Source organism: Triturus cristatus, chromosome 6, assembly GCF_964204655.1.
Source record: "Triturus cristatus chromosome 6, aTriCri1.1, whole genome shotgun sequence".
NCBI classification, from domain to species: domain Eukaryota; kingdom Metazoa; phylum Chordata; class Amphibia; order Caudata; family Salamandridae; genus Triturus; species Triturus cristatus.
The window spans coordinates 879,237,898-879,257,150 of record NC_140589.1 but is presented as its reverse complement, the minus strand read 5'-3'; the positions used below and the strand labels follow the sequence as shown (position 1 = coordinate 879,257,150).

The 19,253-nt window shown below is 43.4% G+C and overlaps 1 protein-coding gene across 4 annotated transcripts in view; it reads right to left on the bottom strand.

Moving 5' to 3' along the window:
- The window catches only part of CNST (consortin, connexin sorting protein), a 417,345-nt gene that overhangs the window by 72,620 nt on the left and 325,472 nt on the right, over nucleotides 1–19,253 (bottom strand). For all 4 annotated transcript variants that reach the window (XM_085611472.1, XM_085611469.1, XM_085611473.1 and 1 more), the window contains 2 exons: nucleotides 12,073–12,094; nucleotides 2,809–2,893 (listed from right to left, as the gene is read on the bottom strand). In XM_085611472.1, the coding sequence (XP_085467598.1) occupies nucleotides 2,809–2,893; nucleotides 12,073–12,094 (107 nt within the window). The remainder of the gene's footprint in view (nucleotides 1–2,808; nucleotides 2,894–12,072; nucleotides 12,095–19,253) is intronic.

The window sequence follows — 19,253 nt, the reverse complement described above, 5'->3', positions numbered from 1 at the left end:
ATCTTGCAAGTTGAAAGACCCAGTTTTATGCTTCCAGTAACAAAAATACCTGCACCAGGGACAACATCTTGAACGTTTTCTTGCAAATGTAAAAGCTAAAGACCTTCAGTTTGAGGATTAGATACAGACAGCTGTCCTTCTTGGACCCAGGAAGTAGTATAATAAAGTAGCACCCATGCCCAACTCCATTGCTTCTTTTTGCACCAGGACCGTCACCTCCTACTGCAGGATTCAAATGGAAGGGTACCCATATTTCTATAATCTTCAAGAGCTACCATACCAGACCTGCAGAAATTAAGACAGACACGCACTACCTCACCATGTGTGTTCTTGTAATGGGACATTAAAGTGGATTTCCAGGAGATGCAGGAATGAGGAAGGGTGCTCGGATTGTTTGCCTTTTCCCTTGCCTCCAATCCTGCACTGCTACAAACATTGGCTCGGTTGCAGAAGGGGTTGGAATGGCCGATTCTGACAAAAGGCAAAACGCTTTGAAAAGGCTCAAAAACTCCTAAGCTGCCTAGGGATGGAGACTGTCACCCCAATGACCTGGTAGTGTCCATTCCTACCTTGAACCTCTCCAAGGGTAAGCCGGCCTTATCCCCAAACAAGCGAGAGACTTCAAATGGCATATTCATTAGGTTGGCTGGTATGCCCCTTGAGAATCCAGGGGCGCTTAGCCATGTGTGCCTCCTCAACGATACTGAGGAGAGAATGGCCCTACCCACAGACTCCACCAAGTCCAATGATCTGCACAAGAAAATTTTACTTTAAGTGAGTGGTCTGGTAAATTCTGCATCACCATGTTCGCCACCTCCCACAGTGCATAGCGTTATCTAGCGAGCAGGCATGCAGCGTTAAAGAACCTTAGGGCTAAACTGTTTGCAGAGAATACTTTATTGGGACTCTACCTGGAGATGTTAAAGGGAAAGCCCCTATGTTCTGTCTGGTGCAGGACACGTTCTGCACCACCAATCTCTCTGGTGAAGGACGAGCTAAGAAAAAAGCAGGATCTCCTTGAGCTGGCCTATATTGCCTTACAACCAAACAGTTTGCATCTGGACCAGAGGCAGATTTGTCCCAAGCTGCCTTAATGGGATTAAGCAGGGCTTCATTAAATGGAAGCAATAACTTTGATGTTGCCAAAACAGGCTGCAGGACTTCTGCTACCTGACCTCCAAGGTATGTAGGGGTAGCTCCAACACTTCTGCTGCATTCCTTAGCACAGCATCAAAGGGAGTGGCTTCCATCTCTGAAGATGTGTCCAGCCCACTGGCATTTTGCAATGCTAGGCAATCCGCAGAGTCTAAAAAAGGAGGAGGTAGCAAATTGGTTCCTTTGCTGCTGTTGTTATGAGGCACCACCTCAGGAATTTGGATCAGGATAATCTGGCCCCACTGCACTGTGGTGCTCTGTATGGAGCAATCATCACGCCCTGTTTAATAGGGATATCATAGAGGAGTGTTCATCTTGCAGCATGGGTCTCCAAATTACAGGGCTGGCTTATGTCAAGTGTATGAGTTGTTTATTGGGCAGGCCAAATTGCTTCCTTGGATTGGAAAGGCTGCGTAAGGACGACAGATCCCTGCTGAAACAAGTGTTTATCAAAATGAGACCTCGAAAAAGTGAAGCAGGAGAATTAATAAAGATCCAGAATAAGGATTATATTTTAATCCAATTCACACTATGGCTTGAGCCATATCTGGAGTCTGTGACTAGCACATGGGACAGAGTTCTCTAACTAGATTCAGGCTTAGGTATATTAGATGGCAGTTGCGTTGTCTATCGCACTTGCAGACACTGAGCTTATCCCTGATCTGTTTTAGAGTTAGCTCATTTCTTAAATGCACTCTTTGTGTTAAAAGTAATATGGTCTTTTGAACTAAAGATGTAATAGGGCCAGCATTTTAATATGATGCTTTCATGGTTTTAAAATGAAGTGTTATTATTATGCATTTGCTTCTCTGGTTATATTTAAGGCTCAAATAAACCTATTGATTAATTGACTGCCTTTTTCTATTCATTGCATTTCTAAATTAGACTGAATTATGTTTTCATTATTTAAATTTCAGTCTTTGTTTTAGTTTATTATACGCCTTTTTTAAATACTGTCTTGTATATGTGATATATGGCCGTAAGGTTCTTCAATGCAGCATTTAATGCCTGCATGTTTAGATGGTTGAGATCAAGAAATCAGATTGTTTACTTAAGAAAGATTCATGGTCAGTCGAAAACAGGAAAAAACATGTTTGTTATAGATTTAGGAGATTTCATTTCAAGTGTTCCAACTTCCACATATGGAAGAAACTTACCATGGAATTCAACAATAGTGTGAAGAAGAATTTCACCAATGTGATGAACAAAATCAGTAAACATATGTCAGACTGTGGTCACAGGATTTTTAAGGATAGGGTTTAACTTCCGCTACTTTGCTCAATGACAAAAAGAAGACAAGGGTGCCGGCAGCAGCCTTCTGTTCGGTAAAGGATGCTGCAGTGCATTTCCAGAAATGTATAATTACATCAAGGGTCACAGGGGCACTTTTAGTGTTGAGGCAAGTAAGGTGGCTCCAGTGTTCAAAATGTGTTTTGACAGGAAATGGCAAGTAGAGACGTTTCAGCAATTATCAAAGTACAAACTACCAAATATACATCTATTCTAAATAATTTTATGGACTGAAGTAAACAGCAAATTTGGTAGCCAAATGTTCCTGCTGAGCCAGACACTTCGAAGTGTACACCTTCCCTACTTTCCAGTCTTATTCCGAGAGATCAATCTTTCTCCCTTGATAACACTCTAAAGCTTTACCTGATTTGCAAGTAGCAGCAACTTTTTCTCTATGCTCTCCAAACTCAGTAGTACCAAACAAGGCAATCTTCTCTGGGGCTATATGCTGGAAAAGAGGAAACCAAGAATCAGTTGTGAAGCAGCTACAATTTTTCAATTGTATTAAAGCAGCATTGCCCTTACAGTAAACTGGAACAGATGACGACTGGAGGAGAAGATGTGCACAGTAAATCACCTTAAACACAGTGTTATATTGTTCTCAATTATGTGTTGGAAGTTGTGCTTGGAGGCACATACTGGTTCTTCCAGGACTCTTAAGAAGTCACTCGCATACAGTAGCTCATCACAAATTTAAAACATGGACGTACATGCAATATGTAGAGCAAACGTTCCAATTTTATGTTTTACAACTTTTTTTTATAAAGTATTTCAGGGGTACAGAGGTGAAAAGATTAATTGTCCTTTCTCTAACAAACATGGTTTAAAAGTATATCACTATATAACAAGTAAAGCAATGTAACAAAGGTGTATCGTGCCATCAAATATAAACCAGATGCAGGGGGAAAGTACAGTTCAATCACCATTGTATAAAATACAAAGAATCAAATCCATACGTGCAACCTCTTCGAAAGAAAGAGCTCAAGGGAGAACCTGTTTGGTATATATATTTTCTATATATGACCTGTGACATAACCTGAGCCTCTGTTGTGATGATGCACGGTTTTTAGGCAAATTCAAAGGAGGCCATATTTTATTTCCTCAAATTCACTCTTTCGATCACATACAATAGCAGCCAGATTCCCCACTGCCTATATTGACCCTAATTTGATCCATCAAATGGTTCTCAGGAGGGCATGGTTGTTTCCAGGCATGGGCTATTGTGAGGTGGGTAACCAGACTCAATTTGAACCAGTTATTGCCGGTGGGAAGCCACCAGCAATAATTGTTGGGGACCGGCACTTATTTTTCCTTATTAGATATTTTCCGAAAGCAAGAGAAAGAAAACACACATGTTAAAGAAGTAGGAGGAGAAAGATGCGAAAACCGTCATTAAGGCAAAAAGCGGAAATCTCCAAGAGTGAGATAAAGGAGCAGGAATTGTCTGGAAGTGGATTAAAGATACAGGAGGTGGATTCAGGCCTACCAACATTGGTATTTGGCCCATAATAGCACCATTCACAGGCTTCTGAGTAGCGCTTTGGGCACTGGCAATAATCATTTTTACAAACTAAGCACTGTCAGGGCAACCATTAGCATGCCAATAATATGGATTATTGGGAAGTAAAGTTCCTTGCATTGTGGTGGACATGCACCCCTCCCCCGAGTGCCCCAGGGGCATGGATTTCTGCATCCCTGGTATTGACTTTTGGTCATGGGCACAGGGATCATGCATGTGTGCCATGACCTAGGCCTGTCTCACAGTAATGTAGTCTGCTTAGACCTGGAGAGGAGCAACCAAGTGCTAACTCGCTATGGTAGAGGGCTACTGCCCTTACCTGGAGTTAGGTGACACAAGTACAGTCGTGGCAGCATATCAGTTTTGTGTTAAGTAGAATCAGTAAAGTGAAAAGGGATTTTAACCTGTGTCACTAATGTGGGGTTTACTGTTCCAGTCATGTAAAGTTCTGTGGCTGTGAACTTAACTTATCCTTGACCTGCATGGATTATCTGTATAGAGCCGGACAGTGTGTAATACTTGCTTGTGCCGCTGGGTTGCATGTGTTTGACTGTGGATGGTACAAATCATGGAGGCCTGGGGGTTCCATTTCGAAGGACCAGGGCCTGGAGAGGTGAGGACTGTAGTCCTCAGAGAATAGATTTAGATTTCTGACCTTCCTGAAGGGTTGAGACGCGACAGACAGAGAAACAGACACAGACAGACAGACACACACACAAACAAACCCAAACACCCACCCCCCTCCCCCTCTCTCTGAAGGGAGAGGACTCTTTAATTCCAGAAGAATTTATTGATCGGTTGGGCCTGAGCTCATTGTCAGGGAGATGGCGGGACTGTTAAGGTTAGCACTACCAGGGAATCTTGATAGAGAAAGTCTCAGTTCTTTGAACCTTTATGAGGCCTATTTCAGTGGAGGCTGATAGACCAGTATGATCCCCAGTTACTCCTTAGACTGTGTTGTGGGTCACACAGAATTGGATCCATTCCTGCTGTGGCAGACGGTCCTTTTGACAAAGGGCAGTGCAAAGATGCAACCACTTCAAAGGAGCTGAAACCCTCAGCACGATTTGTTTTTAAAAAGACACTAATTCACGTGTCTGGATCTGGACCATAAAGACGGCAATATGAGTGCCATACTTTGTTGAACAGAAATGTCTCATCAGTAGAGGAAAGCCTGCAAGACTTCTTGCTGTTAGAACCAGGGCTGGTGACCAAGATCTGCCAGTCTCATATCTGGATAAGTGGCCATCACCAAGGAGCCAAGAACACAAATCCTGTGCCTGGAGCACCAGCCTTTTTCCCGCCTGCCAAGATCAGTGTACCCTGTGAGAGGGAGGAGAGAGCGAGGCACAGAAGGGGTCCTTGTGAATAGATCTCAGTGAGCAGGATGAGGTGCCTGGTCCAGCTGCAACCAGTGTTGTATAAGATGTCTTGCAGGAGTTGGCAGGCCCCGCAAAGTTACGGGCCACTCTCTGAGGCCATCAACCATGTCCGTGACCCCTGCGTGCCAGGATGGGGCCAATGGGACTGCTGTGGCCATCGCCAGTGAGGCTGTTGGGCCATGCCTGAGCAATTGAGACCAGTGTTTGTGACCCCATATGCCAGAAGAAGGATACGGAGACTGTTGAAGCCATCACCCGGGGGATCAGACCGATTATGATGGTCACCCATAGCAGTGACTTCTTTATGCCAGGAGGGGGCCACTATGATAAGTGGGGCCATCACTGTGTCTCAGGAGTCTCTGCGAACAGAGAAGGGACTTGAAAACCAGTCCAGAGCCACCTTCAGGGACGTTGCTGGTTCATCAACTTACAAGCAGAAGCCGCGAAGAAGCTGCAGCACCAGAAAGCTGTTACTATCTGCAACTGCCTCAGCACACCTACCCTGCTGGGACGGGCGTAGTGCGAGATGCTCATTGTGGAGTGTGGGGGAAAGTAGGACCCCTACTACTGGACTCCTGTGAAGGCAGCGATTAGGGTATGGTGAAAGCAGGGCCACAAGCCTGTCTAAGATTTGTTTGAGATCAGCAGTTTACCACCCGAAGAGCTCAAAACTTTCAAGGGCAAAGCCAGACTTTGATGCACATCGCTAGTGTGGAAAGCACATAGGGTCAACTCCTAAAATTTGCCACTACCACAAAGTACTGGCTGGAGGAGAAGAGGGGGGTAAAAGAAAGCATCGCCCGGGGAATCTCTGCCCAGATAAGCGTGAATGTGCTTGTCTTGAGTGACTACTTGTGGTGATTTAGTGTGCTGTGTTTAGCGTGTATAATATGTTAAATCAATGAGAACTAGTCTGTCAAGACGTGATATGAGACTCAGAGCTGTGTGTTGTTAATGAAAAAGAAAGTAAAGTCTTCTTTCTTTTTTATGAAGCCCTCACCCACCAACCTAGTTGGTGGCATGCTTCATCATCGGGCCCACCTGGTGACACAGAGTGTGTCCCTGGTGTGCTACAATGCCCGTGTTACAGCGGAGCAGGTATGTTTACTGAGTATGCAGTGAAGGTTACGTGAAAGTGAAATTTAAAAACTGTCCAGTGGTCCCATTCCCCAAAGGGATTAACTTTAATATTTGGGCCTCTGGCAGTAGTAAAAAACAAGGCGACGGATGTAGGTGGAGTGGAATTTAGGAAACTCCTGCATCTAGTGGGTGGTCTGCATGTTTCAGCCAGGCCTTTAGTGTTAACTGGCTTTCCTCAGGACCTACAAATGTGAAAAGTGCGATCTATACTCTCTATAGTGTGTAGAGCGAAAGATGTGTGGCACACGCTAAGGTGCCCTATGTGTGAGAAGGCAGATCATCCACGGAGATCCGAAGCAGCAACATAGGTGTTCATGAAAGCTCTGAGCATTCATGTATGCCATAACCTCTGCATGAATCTCATGGGGTATTCATAGTTAATCGCTAGTGAATGTTTTGAGAAGGAACTGCCTTCTCACACATAGGGCACCTTAGCGTGTGCCACACATCTTTCGCTCTACACACTAGAGAGTATAGATCGCACTTTTCACATTTTTAGGTCATCTCGCAGTAAAGCATAGCCTTGGTTTCAATGCTAACAACCAGAACAACGATTTAAAGAAAGAATAAAATCAGCAGTGTTGTTATGTATTTGTTTCTCAGCTTCAAGTATGTCTTACACTCTCACTGTGAGAAGACCCTGCCACCTGCTCATTAGATTCGTTTTGTTAATATAACAAGTTCTGTCACAAGTTCATACTCCATAGACTTGTACTGAAAGAAAACGCTGTAAAAACCGAATGCATTTTAGTATTACATGCTCCAACTGGCTTTTTTGTCCAAGAGCTCAGGTCGGCTGAAATGACAGTTGTCACCTGTTAATCTGCTGTGCTGATTGCAATTTTTGCATTATAAGCATTTTTGCTTTTTGGATTTCCTGACGTGTCATATTTTAACACTGGATTGTGCAAGACACGAGACACAGTGGACGGTGGTGTGGTGACACTCCCTCTCCCAACTACAATGATCCAGTGCATCAGTGTAACTCCCATCGAATTTAAAACAGCCTCACCTTGCAAACCTAGAAGACTGCCATCGGAGTAGCTCGATACATTTTTGAGTGATTTGATTGGAAAACATAGATATCTTTTTCTAAATATGGGAAAGCTAGACCCTCATTCGAAATCGCTCTAAACAGTGTGGCTTTGGATACTTTTCGAATTTGTTGTAAAGTATGGACAAAAATAGTTTTGACTGAATGTAATACCTGTTAAGTACCTTAGCGGAAATGTCTGGATTAAATATATAAGCCAAAGGTAGACATTCAAATTTATACAAGCACCAGGCCTAAACCGAGACATCTGTAACCTGCCCTACAGATACAGATCTGTCAATAAGCTGTTAGTGCATTGCAAGTGGTCTCTTAAACCACTGGTAACTGAGCGGGCCTGGTGGAGTGAAGCCATGCTCGTGCATGGTGGCAACACAAGCAGGTGAACACAGGGGGATTTCCTTCGTCTCAGACTTACAATAGTTCACTTTAAAACCGAATACCTGGTGGGAAACCTCCAGCTCATTTGACAGTGTCAGCAGGGAATGATCAAGGTTTGACAGAACACGGATGACATTGTCAGCAAAAACATCCAACTTATATGCATTTGAACACAGTCTTGGCGTAATGCAGATAGCTCTTTCCGAAAATCCTCCCCTTAAATTTCACAGATTTTGTAGCAGGAGCTTGCATTTCTTTGAGAAGGCTTCAGACAGATCCACCATGAGCAGAGCTACCTTTATTGTAGACTTCTAGTTAGTGAATACCAAATTAATTGACAGGATCTTTGTTGCCTTGTTCTTCCCACAGGGCACTGGAGAGGATTCAGGAGTTCTGCGAGCACATTGGAGGACCAGATAAACTGAAAGCACCACTGTCACACAACCTAAAAACAGCAGGGAGAAAGAAGAGTGCGGGTCTCCCTTCGCAGCTAACTCACAATCATCTATTCACAGGGCTTGCAGTCCCCTCGTCAGGAGAGTCCCAGCCAGTGCAGAGAGACCATCCGTCCCAGCTTATTTGTGGACCGTCGTGTCACAGATTGTCTTTACTTTTAGCCATGTATCAAGGACACATTGAGCAGTGTGCAGGCTTGGTTCCTGAGCTCACCCAGAGGGACCGCTTCTTCATCCAAAGTGAGCCCCAGCCAGAACCAGTTACATTCTACTACTCTGCCACGGGGCACTGCAAAGTAGGCGCACACACAGGCTAGGCCTCCGGCAGTAGAGGCACAACAAACATCATGGGGCCCAAGCATCAGCTCTACATGCATAGCCACTGCCAGCTCAGCTCCTTCGTTGATTAAACCATACACACAATGTGATCCCTCTAGAGAACGCACAGTCCACCATGGAGGTGGCCATTTTGAGACACTGCACTGTGTGGAGAAGGAAGTCCTCTGATGGATGTGGAGTAATCACTGAACTCTAAAACTGCTCCAGATTGGTCTCCACAGGTGCTCCCTCGCCAGTGATGCAACGTCACTAATAGAGGCCATCCAGCAGGCCAGGCACGAACACAGCTCAGCGAGGACATATATCGTTGGATCCTTGTCATGACCACACCCACCTTGGATTTCAACTTCTAACAATTGAAAACGTTCCAAGGTAAAACGCACATTCTACCCTTCGATAAAAAAAGTTCTTGGCAGAATTTGCATTCTGAAGCAGATCTCGGGCCACTCCTCTTTGTAAGTCCAAACCATTGTGTTTAAATAAAAGAAACAGAACAATGATCAGATTAAAGAGAACAGATCAGCCTCAATAGTAACCATCAAAAAGCCACAACTCAGGCATGGCTCATTAGTTTAACACTGGTCAACACGTCAATTTCTTCAGCTATTGTTAACTGCCATTATTTAATCCTAATTATAAACTCAAGACACAAAGGGATTTATGTGGTACGTATGCAAGTGGCATCTCTGCAGTGCAAACCAAGCCAAAAATTAGTGGAGCACTGCACAAGATCAAAGACAAGCATAAAGTCAAGAAGTGAAAGAACAGGTGGTTAGGTGATTTGAGGTTGGTTAATGCACTGAAATTTACTGTTCTTCAAAGAGGTGCGTTTTGGACTGTTTCCTAAATTGGAGCAGCATTGGTGCGGTCCTGAAGGATGTTATTCTAGATCCTGTTTGAATATGTAAAATAGGCCTGCTGCCAGTTTTATTTTTTCACTTCTTAGTCTGCAGTCTGATGGTGTGCAGAGAACCGCCATAGACAGTGAGCTGGTCCAGGGAAGACATGGCTTGGTAGTTCGGGCTGGACTGTTCCCATGAGGCACAGGGTCAGACTGATTTGCATATGGCCATGTCTGTGGAATGAGCTAAAGAATGATGATGGATTAAACCCAGATCAGTTGACTGGGGGTGAGTGCTTGATTTGCTCAAACGCTCCGTCCGTCATCCCCTTTGGTATCGCTTTGTTCGCCCGAAGTTGGCAGGGTATGCCCAGACGTGGGTCCCTTGCTCACTTTGCCACTGGATTCAAGATAGCCTGGCTGATGAGGGTTATGAACCCGAAACCGGTCCCAGGATGCTTGTTTCCGGTCCAGGGAAGACATGGCTTGGCAGTTCGGGCTGGACTGTTCCCATGAGGCACTGGGCCAGACTGATTTGCATATGGCCATGTCTGAACTGGGGTGGTGGAGTGAGCTAAAGAATGATGATGGATTAAACCCAGATCAGTTGACTGGGGGCGAGTGTTTGATTTGCTCAAATGCTCCGTCCGTCATCCCCTTTGATGAGGGTTATGAACCCGAAACCGGTCCCAGGATGCTGGTTTCCGGTCCAGGGAAGACATGGCTTGGCAAGACAAACGGGGTGCTGGTGGGGATGGCTTTGTAAATGCCATCCGAAAGGGAGACATGTAATGAGATTATCATTCTTTCGGTCCTTGGTGAGACGTGCAGCTGCATGCAGGATGCCCATCAGGGGTGCCAGTGTGAAGTCTGGGAAGCCAAGGAGCAGAGGGTTACCACTAACCAGATGTAAGAGTACAACTGCTTGAACAGCAGTTCTGAAGAAGCTTTCTGGAAGAAACAGTGCCACTTAGAAGAGAGGTCTGACATCAGGTAGTTGTTTAGGTCAAGCCTGGTGCGAGGCATTCTGTATTCAGGTAGGGGCTTGAAGCTCTGCCCACTGTCCGCCCACATTTTTCATTGGCTTGTGTCATTGTCCATTGTAAATTGTGGCTGTTCATTGGTCAATAAGCTTAGTAATACCTCCTTAGTACCCCCTTGTCTTACTTTGTAACCTCCCTTGGCGACACCCCATGTTACGTGTGTTGTTACTCTGTAGGCTTGAATTACAGCCTCCAAGCACTATTTTCTCATATAACTTTGTCCTGCCTGCTGTTGCAGGTAGGACACGCTCTCCCCCAACGCTTTTTAAAAACTAATTTATAGCACAAACAAATCTGCAATAGGTCTCGCATTTGCGAGAGTTTAAGCTATTAGCATAGTAAATCACAATGCCATTTACTTATCTGTTTTAAAAACGACATATAGATAAAAACCATTGTCACTTACAATGCCAATTGCTCAAACTCTCATAAATGTGAGACCTATTACACTGCACATTCTTGTTTTATTTGGCAACTACATCTGTTAGAATCCGGTTTCATTCTTTAGTTTAGAAACAGGCCTGCCACCACAATCTGGATTTTAGGCCCTGAGGAAGATACCGCTTGTGTTTCAAGTGGACCAAACCAATCAAGCAATAATCTACGGAGATTTCATCTAGATCAAGAGAAGCTTCATGAAGCGTATGGACCATCAGTAACCCAACAGAAGATAAGGAACCGATCGTCTTATTTTGGATACGCCTTAAACCTTATTTAGAATCAAGGACACGACGAGCCCGAACCCAAATGTTTTCAGAGGCACCTCTGAACGTGAGAGGGGAGAAATATTTCCCATCACCGCGCGACGCATGGCATAACTGGCAGCTGTATACTTTAAAGGAAGGCAAATAGCCCATCTCTGAACTCCCAACCATGTCTACCGCCAATAAAACCACAATCTCTCAATATCACATGTAGGCCACGATCAACTGTGCCTCTTAATGGAAAAAAAGACGTGAAGCTGCAAGTCTTTTTTGCTCACACTAGTGGATAACAATACAGGCATTTCACATTTAAAACTTTTTTACATTCGTTTCAATGACATTTTGAGGTGGAAAAAAAAGACAAGCGGCCTGTCCTGGGCTCAGAATTTTGTACTTAAAACTATAAAAGTGTACAGTTTTATAATGCGCCGTACTTATTTCTACACTTTACAAACAAGAGACATTTGCTAAAATAAAATTCGAAATTAACCACGTTATGAAAACGCACCGGTAATAGAAAAAGCTTTCTCTTTGTCGTACAGTTGAGATTAAAATGCTGTCCAGCAGGGGCATCGTGTGCAACCCCAATACCCATATCAATTGTTCATGCAAGGTTCCAGCATTTCAAAGGGTGGGGAGGGGGCTTGGAAATGGGTAGGGATGCAAACATGTTCCAAATACATTTTCTCGAGTCATCTTTGAATAAACGTATGGCTAGACACACCATGTTAACTATAAAAACCACTCTTTCCAAATAAACAGAATGTCTTACCTTGCGCTTAAATACAGTAGGCCTGTGACAAGAAAGGAGAGGAACAAAGTAAATAGTCAGTCTCATCCACAATGGTCTAAAACAAATGTAAATGTAAATACTGCTTCACAGACGTGACTTTGCCTATGCTCAGTGACTCTCTAATATTAGCGCAGAATATTTCCAGCGCTGAAACCTTATCACTGCCCTGGCAGGGTTTAAAGTGCGTGGCTGTGCCACGTGCTAACATCATTACACGGCCAATGATCACAGCACACGCAGTAACTAGCATACTGGGGGACAGAGCTGGCCTGGGCTGTAAAAACATGCATACTACCTGCAAACGGAGGTACAGGTGATAACCCAGACTGATAGTGCACCGCAGAAAGAACCCGGACGCTCTGACTGAAGGGCCGAGAATGCCGCGTTCAGTTCTGATGCGCATGCGCACTTGTACACAAAAACTGGTGCGATGGGTCTCGAGGGAAGCACTGCCTGAAAAAAACGCACAGACTTCAAAGTGAATACTACGTGTAACTGCAATATTTGGGGACTGCGCGAGAACAGTATCCACACTGGATTCTTGGGAGTACACCGCAGAGGTTGGAAACAATTGGGGAGTCGGTACACAATAAAACAATTCAATTATGTTTTTGGCTTCATGTATGGGGCTTACAAGTGCTGCCAAAGCCTCTGTGGATTGTGTCGTAATCAAAATACTGAACCGGTGCGACTTGTGAAGAAGTCTCCCAAACAAAAAATGCTCTTAAAAATCGATTCTTTAACCGGAGATAAATTGCCCATATCATTGATAAGCCTCCGTGGCCCATGATTGATAAGTTATCAATCATGGGCCGCGGAGCCTTGTTCAAAATGGCGGAGCGACCACGATCCTAGTTCATTCTACAAAACGTTCTCTCTTCACCAAAATCAACGCATCACTCAATAAGTTCCTATGGGCTGGAGCACAACCACGAGTTTCTTGTTACATGCATACAAGCCCTTTTGACAGAGGGCTGGGTGTCATATATATATATATATGCTTATACCATTGGGCATCACAACTGGTGATAACTCACAACAGGATATTCGGAGAATGTGATGACCCATCGTACGCTTAGAGCGGAACTTCTTACAAACCTGGGGTCTAGAAGAAATATTCTATGCACTGCTTAATTTGTGAAATAATAAGAGCCATGGCCCTCCTCAGAAGGCAACTGCAGCTTGCACCACCCACTGCCCCGGTCAGCGTAGTCATCACAGTAACTACACAATTATTAACCATCACACTGCTAAAGTGTGACAATTCAGACTGTCTGAGGCCCCAAAAGCTTATTAAAATAGACTGAGACAGGTATTGGTTGTGTATAATATATATTGAATTAATTGACAACTGTTGTTCTGCTTACCTCTAAATCACACAAACAGTGTCACCATGTGGCAGCTGTCATAAGAGCTGTTGACAGTTAAGTGCTGGTGCCGAGCACCGGAAACCACCAGCTCAAATTAAGCACTGCTTCTAGGGCTTATCAGTCCCTAAGCGGATATTGGACACCACCGTGGCCCCCTGATCTGCTGGCACATTGCCCTCAAGTTTAACAAATAGTACACCGCCATTACTAATGAAACCCCACTATGGGGAGGGTCCTGGCTATCCAAGGTTAGAGGCAAATGGAATTTGTGACCTAGGGCCTAATCATCGTTTTCAAAATAGGGGATGTCTGGTCCTGAAGTCAAAATAAGTCCTTCAACACAGTGTCCGCAGAATTCCAATTACACAAAACTCAATTATTCTGCTACTCACAGCTACGAATCACTCTGACACAATACGACCCCCCCCCCTACAACATGTACCAGAGTTCACCCTCCTTGAACCCAAGGTGATGATGGAATGCCTGGGGGAAAAAGTGATCTCCCATATCTATGGATCACTGGTGCTAAACACACTCAATCCCCTCATGTGTCTCCTTGTCCACTGGCATTATAACGTTGGCCCCCTGACAGACGAAGAGTGGCAAGAAGCCAAGATGGCCACTCAATGTTTAGCCATATCAGCTAGGCTTAGAATAATCCAATTTAAAATAGTCCACTGTGTCTACTAAGATCCAAAAAAGTTACGTACATGGGCTGGAGAAAATATTATCACTGCCCGAGATGCTTTGTAAGGTGCGGAGGGGTTTTTCACATGGTATGGAGCTGCCCCCTCATTGTTGCATACTGGACCAAGATTCACGACACACTTAATGGGATAGTGGGCTATACACTTAATCCGACTTCTAGGCATGCTATTTTGAGTATTGAGGAGGTAGAGGTTAACCCCGTGGGTGTCCTCCGATCTATAATCCAGCGTCGAGCAATGTCTTTCGCCACCAGCATCCCGCTGGTGGTGAAAGACATTGCTCGACGCTGGATTATACCAATCCCGCCCCAATTAGTGGACACGGGGATGGACACATGTTTTGGCTGAGTAATCAGTCTACACAGTACTTGGCTGCCTACTAAAATACCATAAGACATGGGATGCATGGTGGGACTACTCCAACTAAATGTACCTGTTCTGGCTGAGGGCCAGACTAGTTTGCGAAATTAAATACGTGAACAGATGTGTTGTGTAAAAAAAAGAATTCTTAAAAAAAAAAAAAAATTGAAACTCGGTCCCTCAACTAGATGAAAGTTTCCCTACATAGAGGCAGAACAAAAAGAGGATGCGGAATGCAGTAGCACAGCAATTGCAGCATGTGCCTCGATGCAAGCAAGGTATAATGGTCCCCTGCCCTATTTAGCTGGTGAAATACAGCCAAAAATAGGGTGCAGTGGCACCTCACAATCTGGGCCTAAGAAGCTCTGGATCTACTGAATTCCTCAAAAGGCCTCTAGATTTGCGGGTTCATCCGGATTCCTCAAAAGACTTTCCGCACTCCTGATGCAAAGCTGGAGAAAACTAACCGCTTGCTACAAGCCCTACCTTGTACAGGACAATTTGAGGATGGGGTAAACACATATCTATATATGCAACAGGCAGGTAAGAGAGGGTGGAGGGTGTGCAGACAAAATATTGAGTTGGAAATGTTGAACTCCAGAAATATCGAGCCCTAAATATTGTCAGTGAGAAATATCGACAGCAAGAATATCGCAGTCAGGAATATCGATTTGAAGGTAAGAAATATCGTTTTTAAAGATATAGAAGTCAATAATATAGTTTGCAAAAATATAGTTGTTTAAAATATCGATTTTTTTAATTAGTATTATGTATTTTAGTAAATATTTTAAATGTATGTGATGTTTTTTTTTTGCTCAAGTATTGTTTATGTTCTTTAATAGATGTGTTACATTTTTAGTAGTTATCAATTTTATTTTAATTACATTTTGCGTTTTTTAGTTCCGTAGCGGGGTTTGGGTTTATAGGGGAATAGGGTGGGAAGTAATTTAATTATAGTAAATTAATGATATTTTTATTTTATTATTATTTATTTAATTGAGATTTTATAGTGTTAATTGCGGTAAGTATTTATGTTTAGTTAATTTTGTTGTTAATATTAATTACTTGAAATTAAATATAGAAATTGTGGAATTAATTTTAGGAGCAGGTTGTGGGGTTTATAGGGGTAAAGGGTGGGAGGTAATTTATTTTTAATTAAGTAATAATTAGTTTTTAATTATTAATTAATTGAAAATTAAATATGGAAATTGTTAAATTCATTTTAGGTGCGGGTTTTGGGGTTTATGGGGTAAAGGGTGGGAAGTAATTCATTTTTAATTAATAATTAGTTGTTAATTAACATTTCATTAATTGAAAATTTTAATTTGGGAATTGTGTAATTTATTGTAGGTGTGTTGGGGGCTTTATTGGGGTAAAGGGTGGGAAGGTAATTACTTTTTATGTGTTTTAATTTGTTTTTTAACTAATATTTATTTAATTGATAATTATGTTAATTATGGAAGTATATTTTATTTTTAATTTAGATGTGGGTTGTGAATTGTGTGGTGTTATAGGGTAGGATGTAAACAAAATGTATGTAATTTTTTGTTTATAAATAATTTCTAGCTAAAAAAATATATTGATATATTTTTTTAAATATCTTATTACATATAATATTTGTAGGTATTTGTGATATGTATTTGCCATTACATGTTTTTTTAATTTAACATATTTATATATTTTTTAATTTATTTTACAAATATTTTTTGTTGTTGATATTTTGTTTGTTGGTAATTTTGAATTTACTGTAGTGGGAATAGTAATTTTTACCTCTCCACTATCCAACACTTTCCCTACTGTTACACTCACTGGAGTGGGAATAGTAATGTTTACTCTTCTGCTATCCAACAGTTTCCCTACTGCTGCACTGACTTGAGTGGGAATAGTAAATTTTACCCCTCCGCTATCCAATACTTTATCCACCGTTGCATTAATTGGAGTGGGAATAGAAATTTGTATCCCTCCGCTATCCAGAATTTGAAGGAAAATGTAGGTGAAGGAAGGGTGGATAAGCTTCCCACACATCTGGTCACAAAAATGAGAGGTGGTGGTAAAAAAAAAATCAGGTTTATCAAAATATTATTCTAAATTTATTTTCTATATTTGGGGACCTGGAGAGTGCAATGACGAGTAATACATGAATATCATCCTATTTGGTGACACAGGTATGCCATAGGCATAAGGTGGGCCTCCTAACAGGCACAAATGCACTGATAGCCATAACAAAGGAATGTGATAATCCGCCACCTTCTCTGTTAAATAATTCTGTCTTCCAGCTCTCATGTTGAGGTGTTGTGCCTTAGCATTTCAAGCCCACGTCCAAATTTAATTTGGCAGAACTTTTTTTTTCTGGCTCGAACTTGACCCATAGGTATCGGATGAGCACCAGTTGCTTTACAGAAGGACACATTCATTTTTTGTTAGGCACGGGAGATTACGTGATTTGCCCAGGATCACAGGATGTTGAGCGTCATTGACGAGACTCGATCCCGGTTCCGCAGATTTGAAATTGACCGCCCTAGCAGTAGTTAGGCTACATCCTCTACCCTCTTATATTCCCAAACTGCCTAGTTCAAGTCACCATCAGACAAATAGACGCTTGTTGATGATCGCAAAATCGAGCTGTGGAATCTGTAAATGTCTGTCACTGCTTTCCACCAGGGTGAGTTAATCCCGAATTTAGGGATCATGTGACAGCATGGAAACGCTAGAGAAAGAAGAAACGTTAGACTTCTCCGAAGAACAAAGCATCTCTGCTGCAAAGGTCGAAAGCTCTAAGACTGAAGCAATTCCAAAGTTAGAGGAGTCTGGCGTTTCAAAGAGCTGAGAAACTGTCTAGGTTCATAGTTTAAAAAGCAGCTGCGCAGAAATGAAGCTTTCGTACAACCCTTTTATCCTTGGCGATCTTTGTCAGTCTCTGTATACAGGGGCGTAGTTGCCACGGAAGTGAACCCTGGTTATTACTGGGTTGTATCACTTGAGACAGCAGCTGGGGGCACATTTCCTCCCTTGCACTGGGGCTCATGGCGCACTTGCTTCGCTACTGTCTGTACACTCACATGGGTATCTCAAACTAGGGCTCACTTCCCCGAGGTCTCTCTTTATCAGAGGCCATGTGTGATTCTGAGCGGCGGAAAAGGGCCCGGAAGGACGATCAGTTGAAAAGGATCCGGTAAATGCTGTTCCGATGGTTAATCCTCATTTCAAGATCATAATCTCTGCGGCAAGGATGCCGGGCGAAACTGGAGATTTCTAACAACTCCATTCCCCCAAACTCCGTGTCCCTACACCTTGATCGTAATGTTTGTAGTAGGTTTACTTTACATCAGACTGTCACGGATTTACGCACCTGCAGGCAATCACCAGCTTTTTAAAGTTGGCTAATCGCAGCCAAGTGAAGGCATCTCTAGCGGCACACATGCTTTCTCCAACTCACAGGAAGAACTAAGCCAAACGCGGCAACCTGTCTCTTCACGGTAGAAAGTGAAGATGCTGCCGTCACTGATACACTGGTAGCACACTTCTCTTTTTGCATTAGGGAAATATTGTAAGGCGGTTACCCTTATTTCGTAAAACACAAAAAAACAAGAACGCTTTCCATCTTCCGCACGACCAATAGAAACAAACATGAGATAATTCTGAGTGCAATGTGTCATTTTCTTATCTAGTTTCCAATGTATTATTTTCTGATCTTTGTGTTTGATCCTCTGCTTTGTTTACCTTTCCATGACAGGCTTTTTTGTAAGCTTATGCTTAATCATGGCTTCCACTACGTTCAGACGCCACTCTGCAATATAAGGCATGTAGCAAGAGCTCTCCCGGGGATTATAAATATGCGTCCTCCGAGTCCGAGAGGCACGTCAGTGACGTCACAGAAACCAGCCCTGATTGATAGGAGGAACCAAGGAAACGCGAACCAACGTGAGGCGTCCCTGGTGTCTAGAAACATCAGTAAATCTTGTAAGGCTTACACTAAAAGCTCGGTGTGTAAAAGGGCAACGTCCATACCTGTTTGGTTGTTAAGCATATGTTAAAGATCCCACGTCGCCGTCTTAAGGATCCAGGTGCTGATCCACACAAACTTGGTTTGCTCAGGATTGTTCAACCAATCAAAAATCCGTCATCAGCGGACTACTCAAGTTCTCAAAATACACAGAACTGCTCAATAAGGAAGTGGGGGAGGCAGTTGTCTAGAACAAGAAGGTTTCTTGAATGATGCCTTGTATAAAGGAGGTGGTCGCTTCGCTTCTTCAAGGTACCGGAGGACCGGCACAATTACAAGGTGGTGGCCGATGCAAGGGTAGCAGCAATATCGCGGTATCCCGGCCTCTGCACCTAGCCCGCCAACATCCCCCCCCCCCCCCGTGTCTAAGAATCGAGTGGGCCGTAAGGCGCAGCCTACTCTGGTCTGTACCTTAGGGAACCAATCCCAGGAAAGGATTGCCGTTCATGGGATGTGGGAAAAACCCCAGATGAATGGCGAGTGCTGGGGATTCTGTTGCCTATAAAACACGCAATTGATGAACCAGTGGGGAAAAACCCAAGTTACCCCTTATGTCTGGGAACCTTCTGTTATCTGAAACCCCGGAAATTCCCTGGATTCCTGCTCCACATCTGCGTTGGCGAATCCTTGGAATTGCCCAAAAGCCTCAATGTGGTGGTCAGACTGACCCACCATGACCACACCACAGTTCAGTAGTATCAAGAGCAATACCCACTAGTG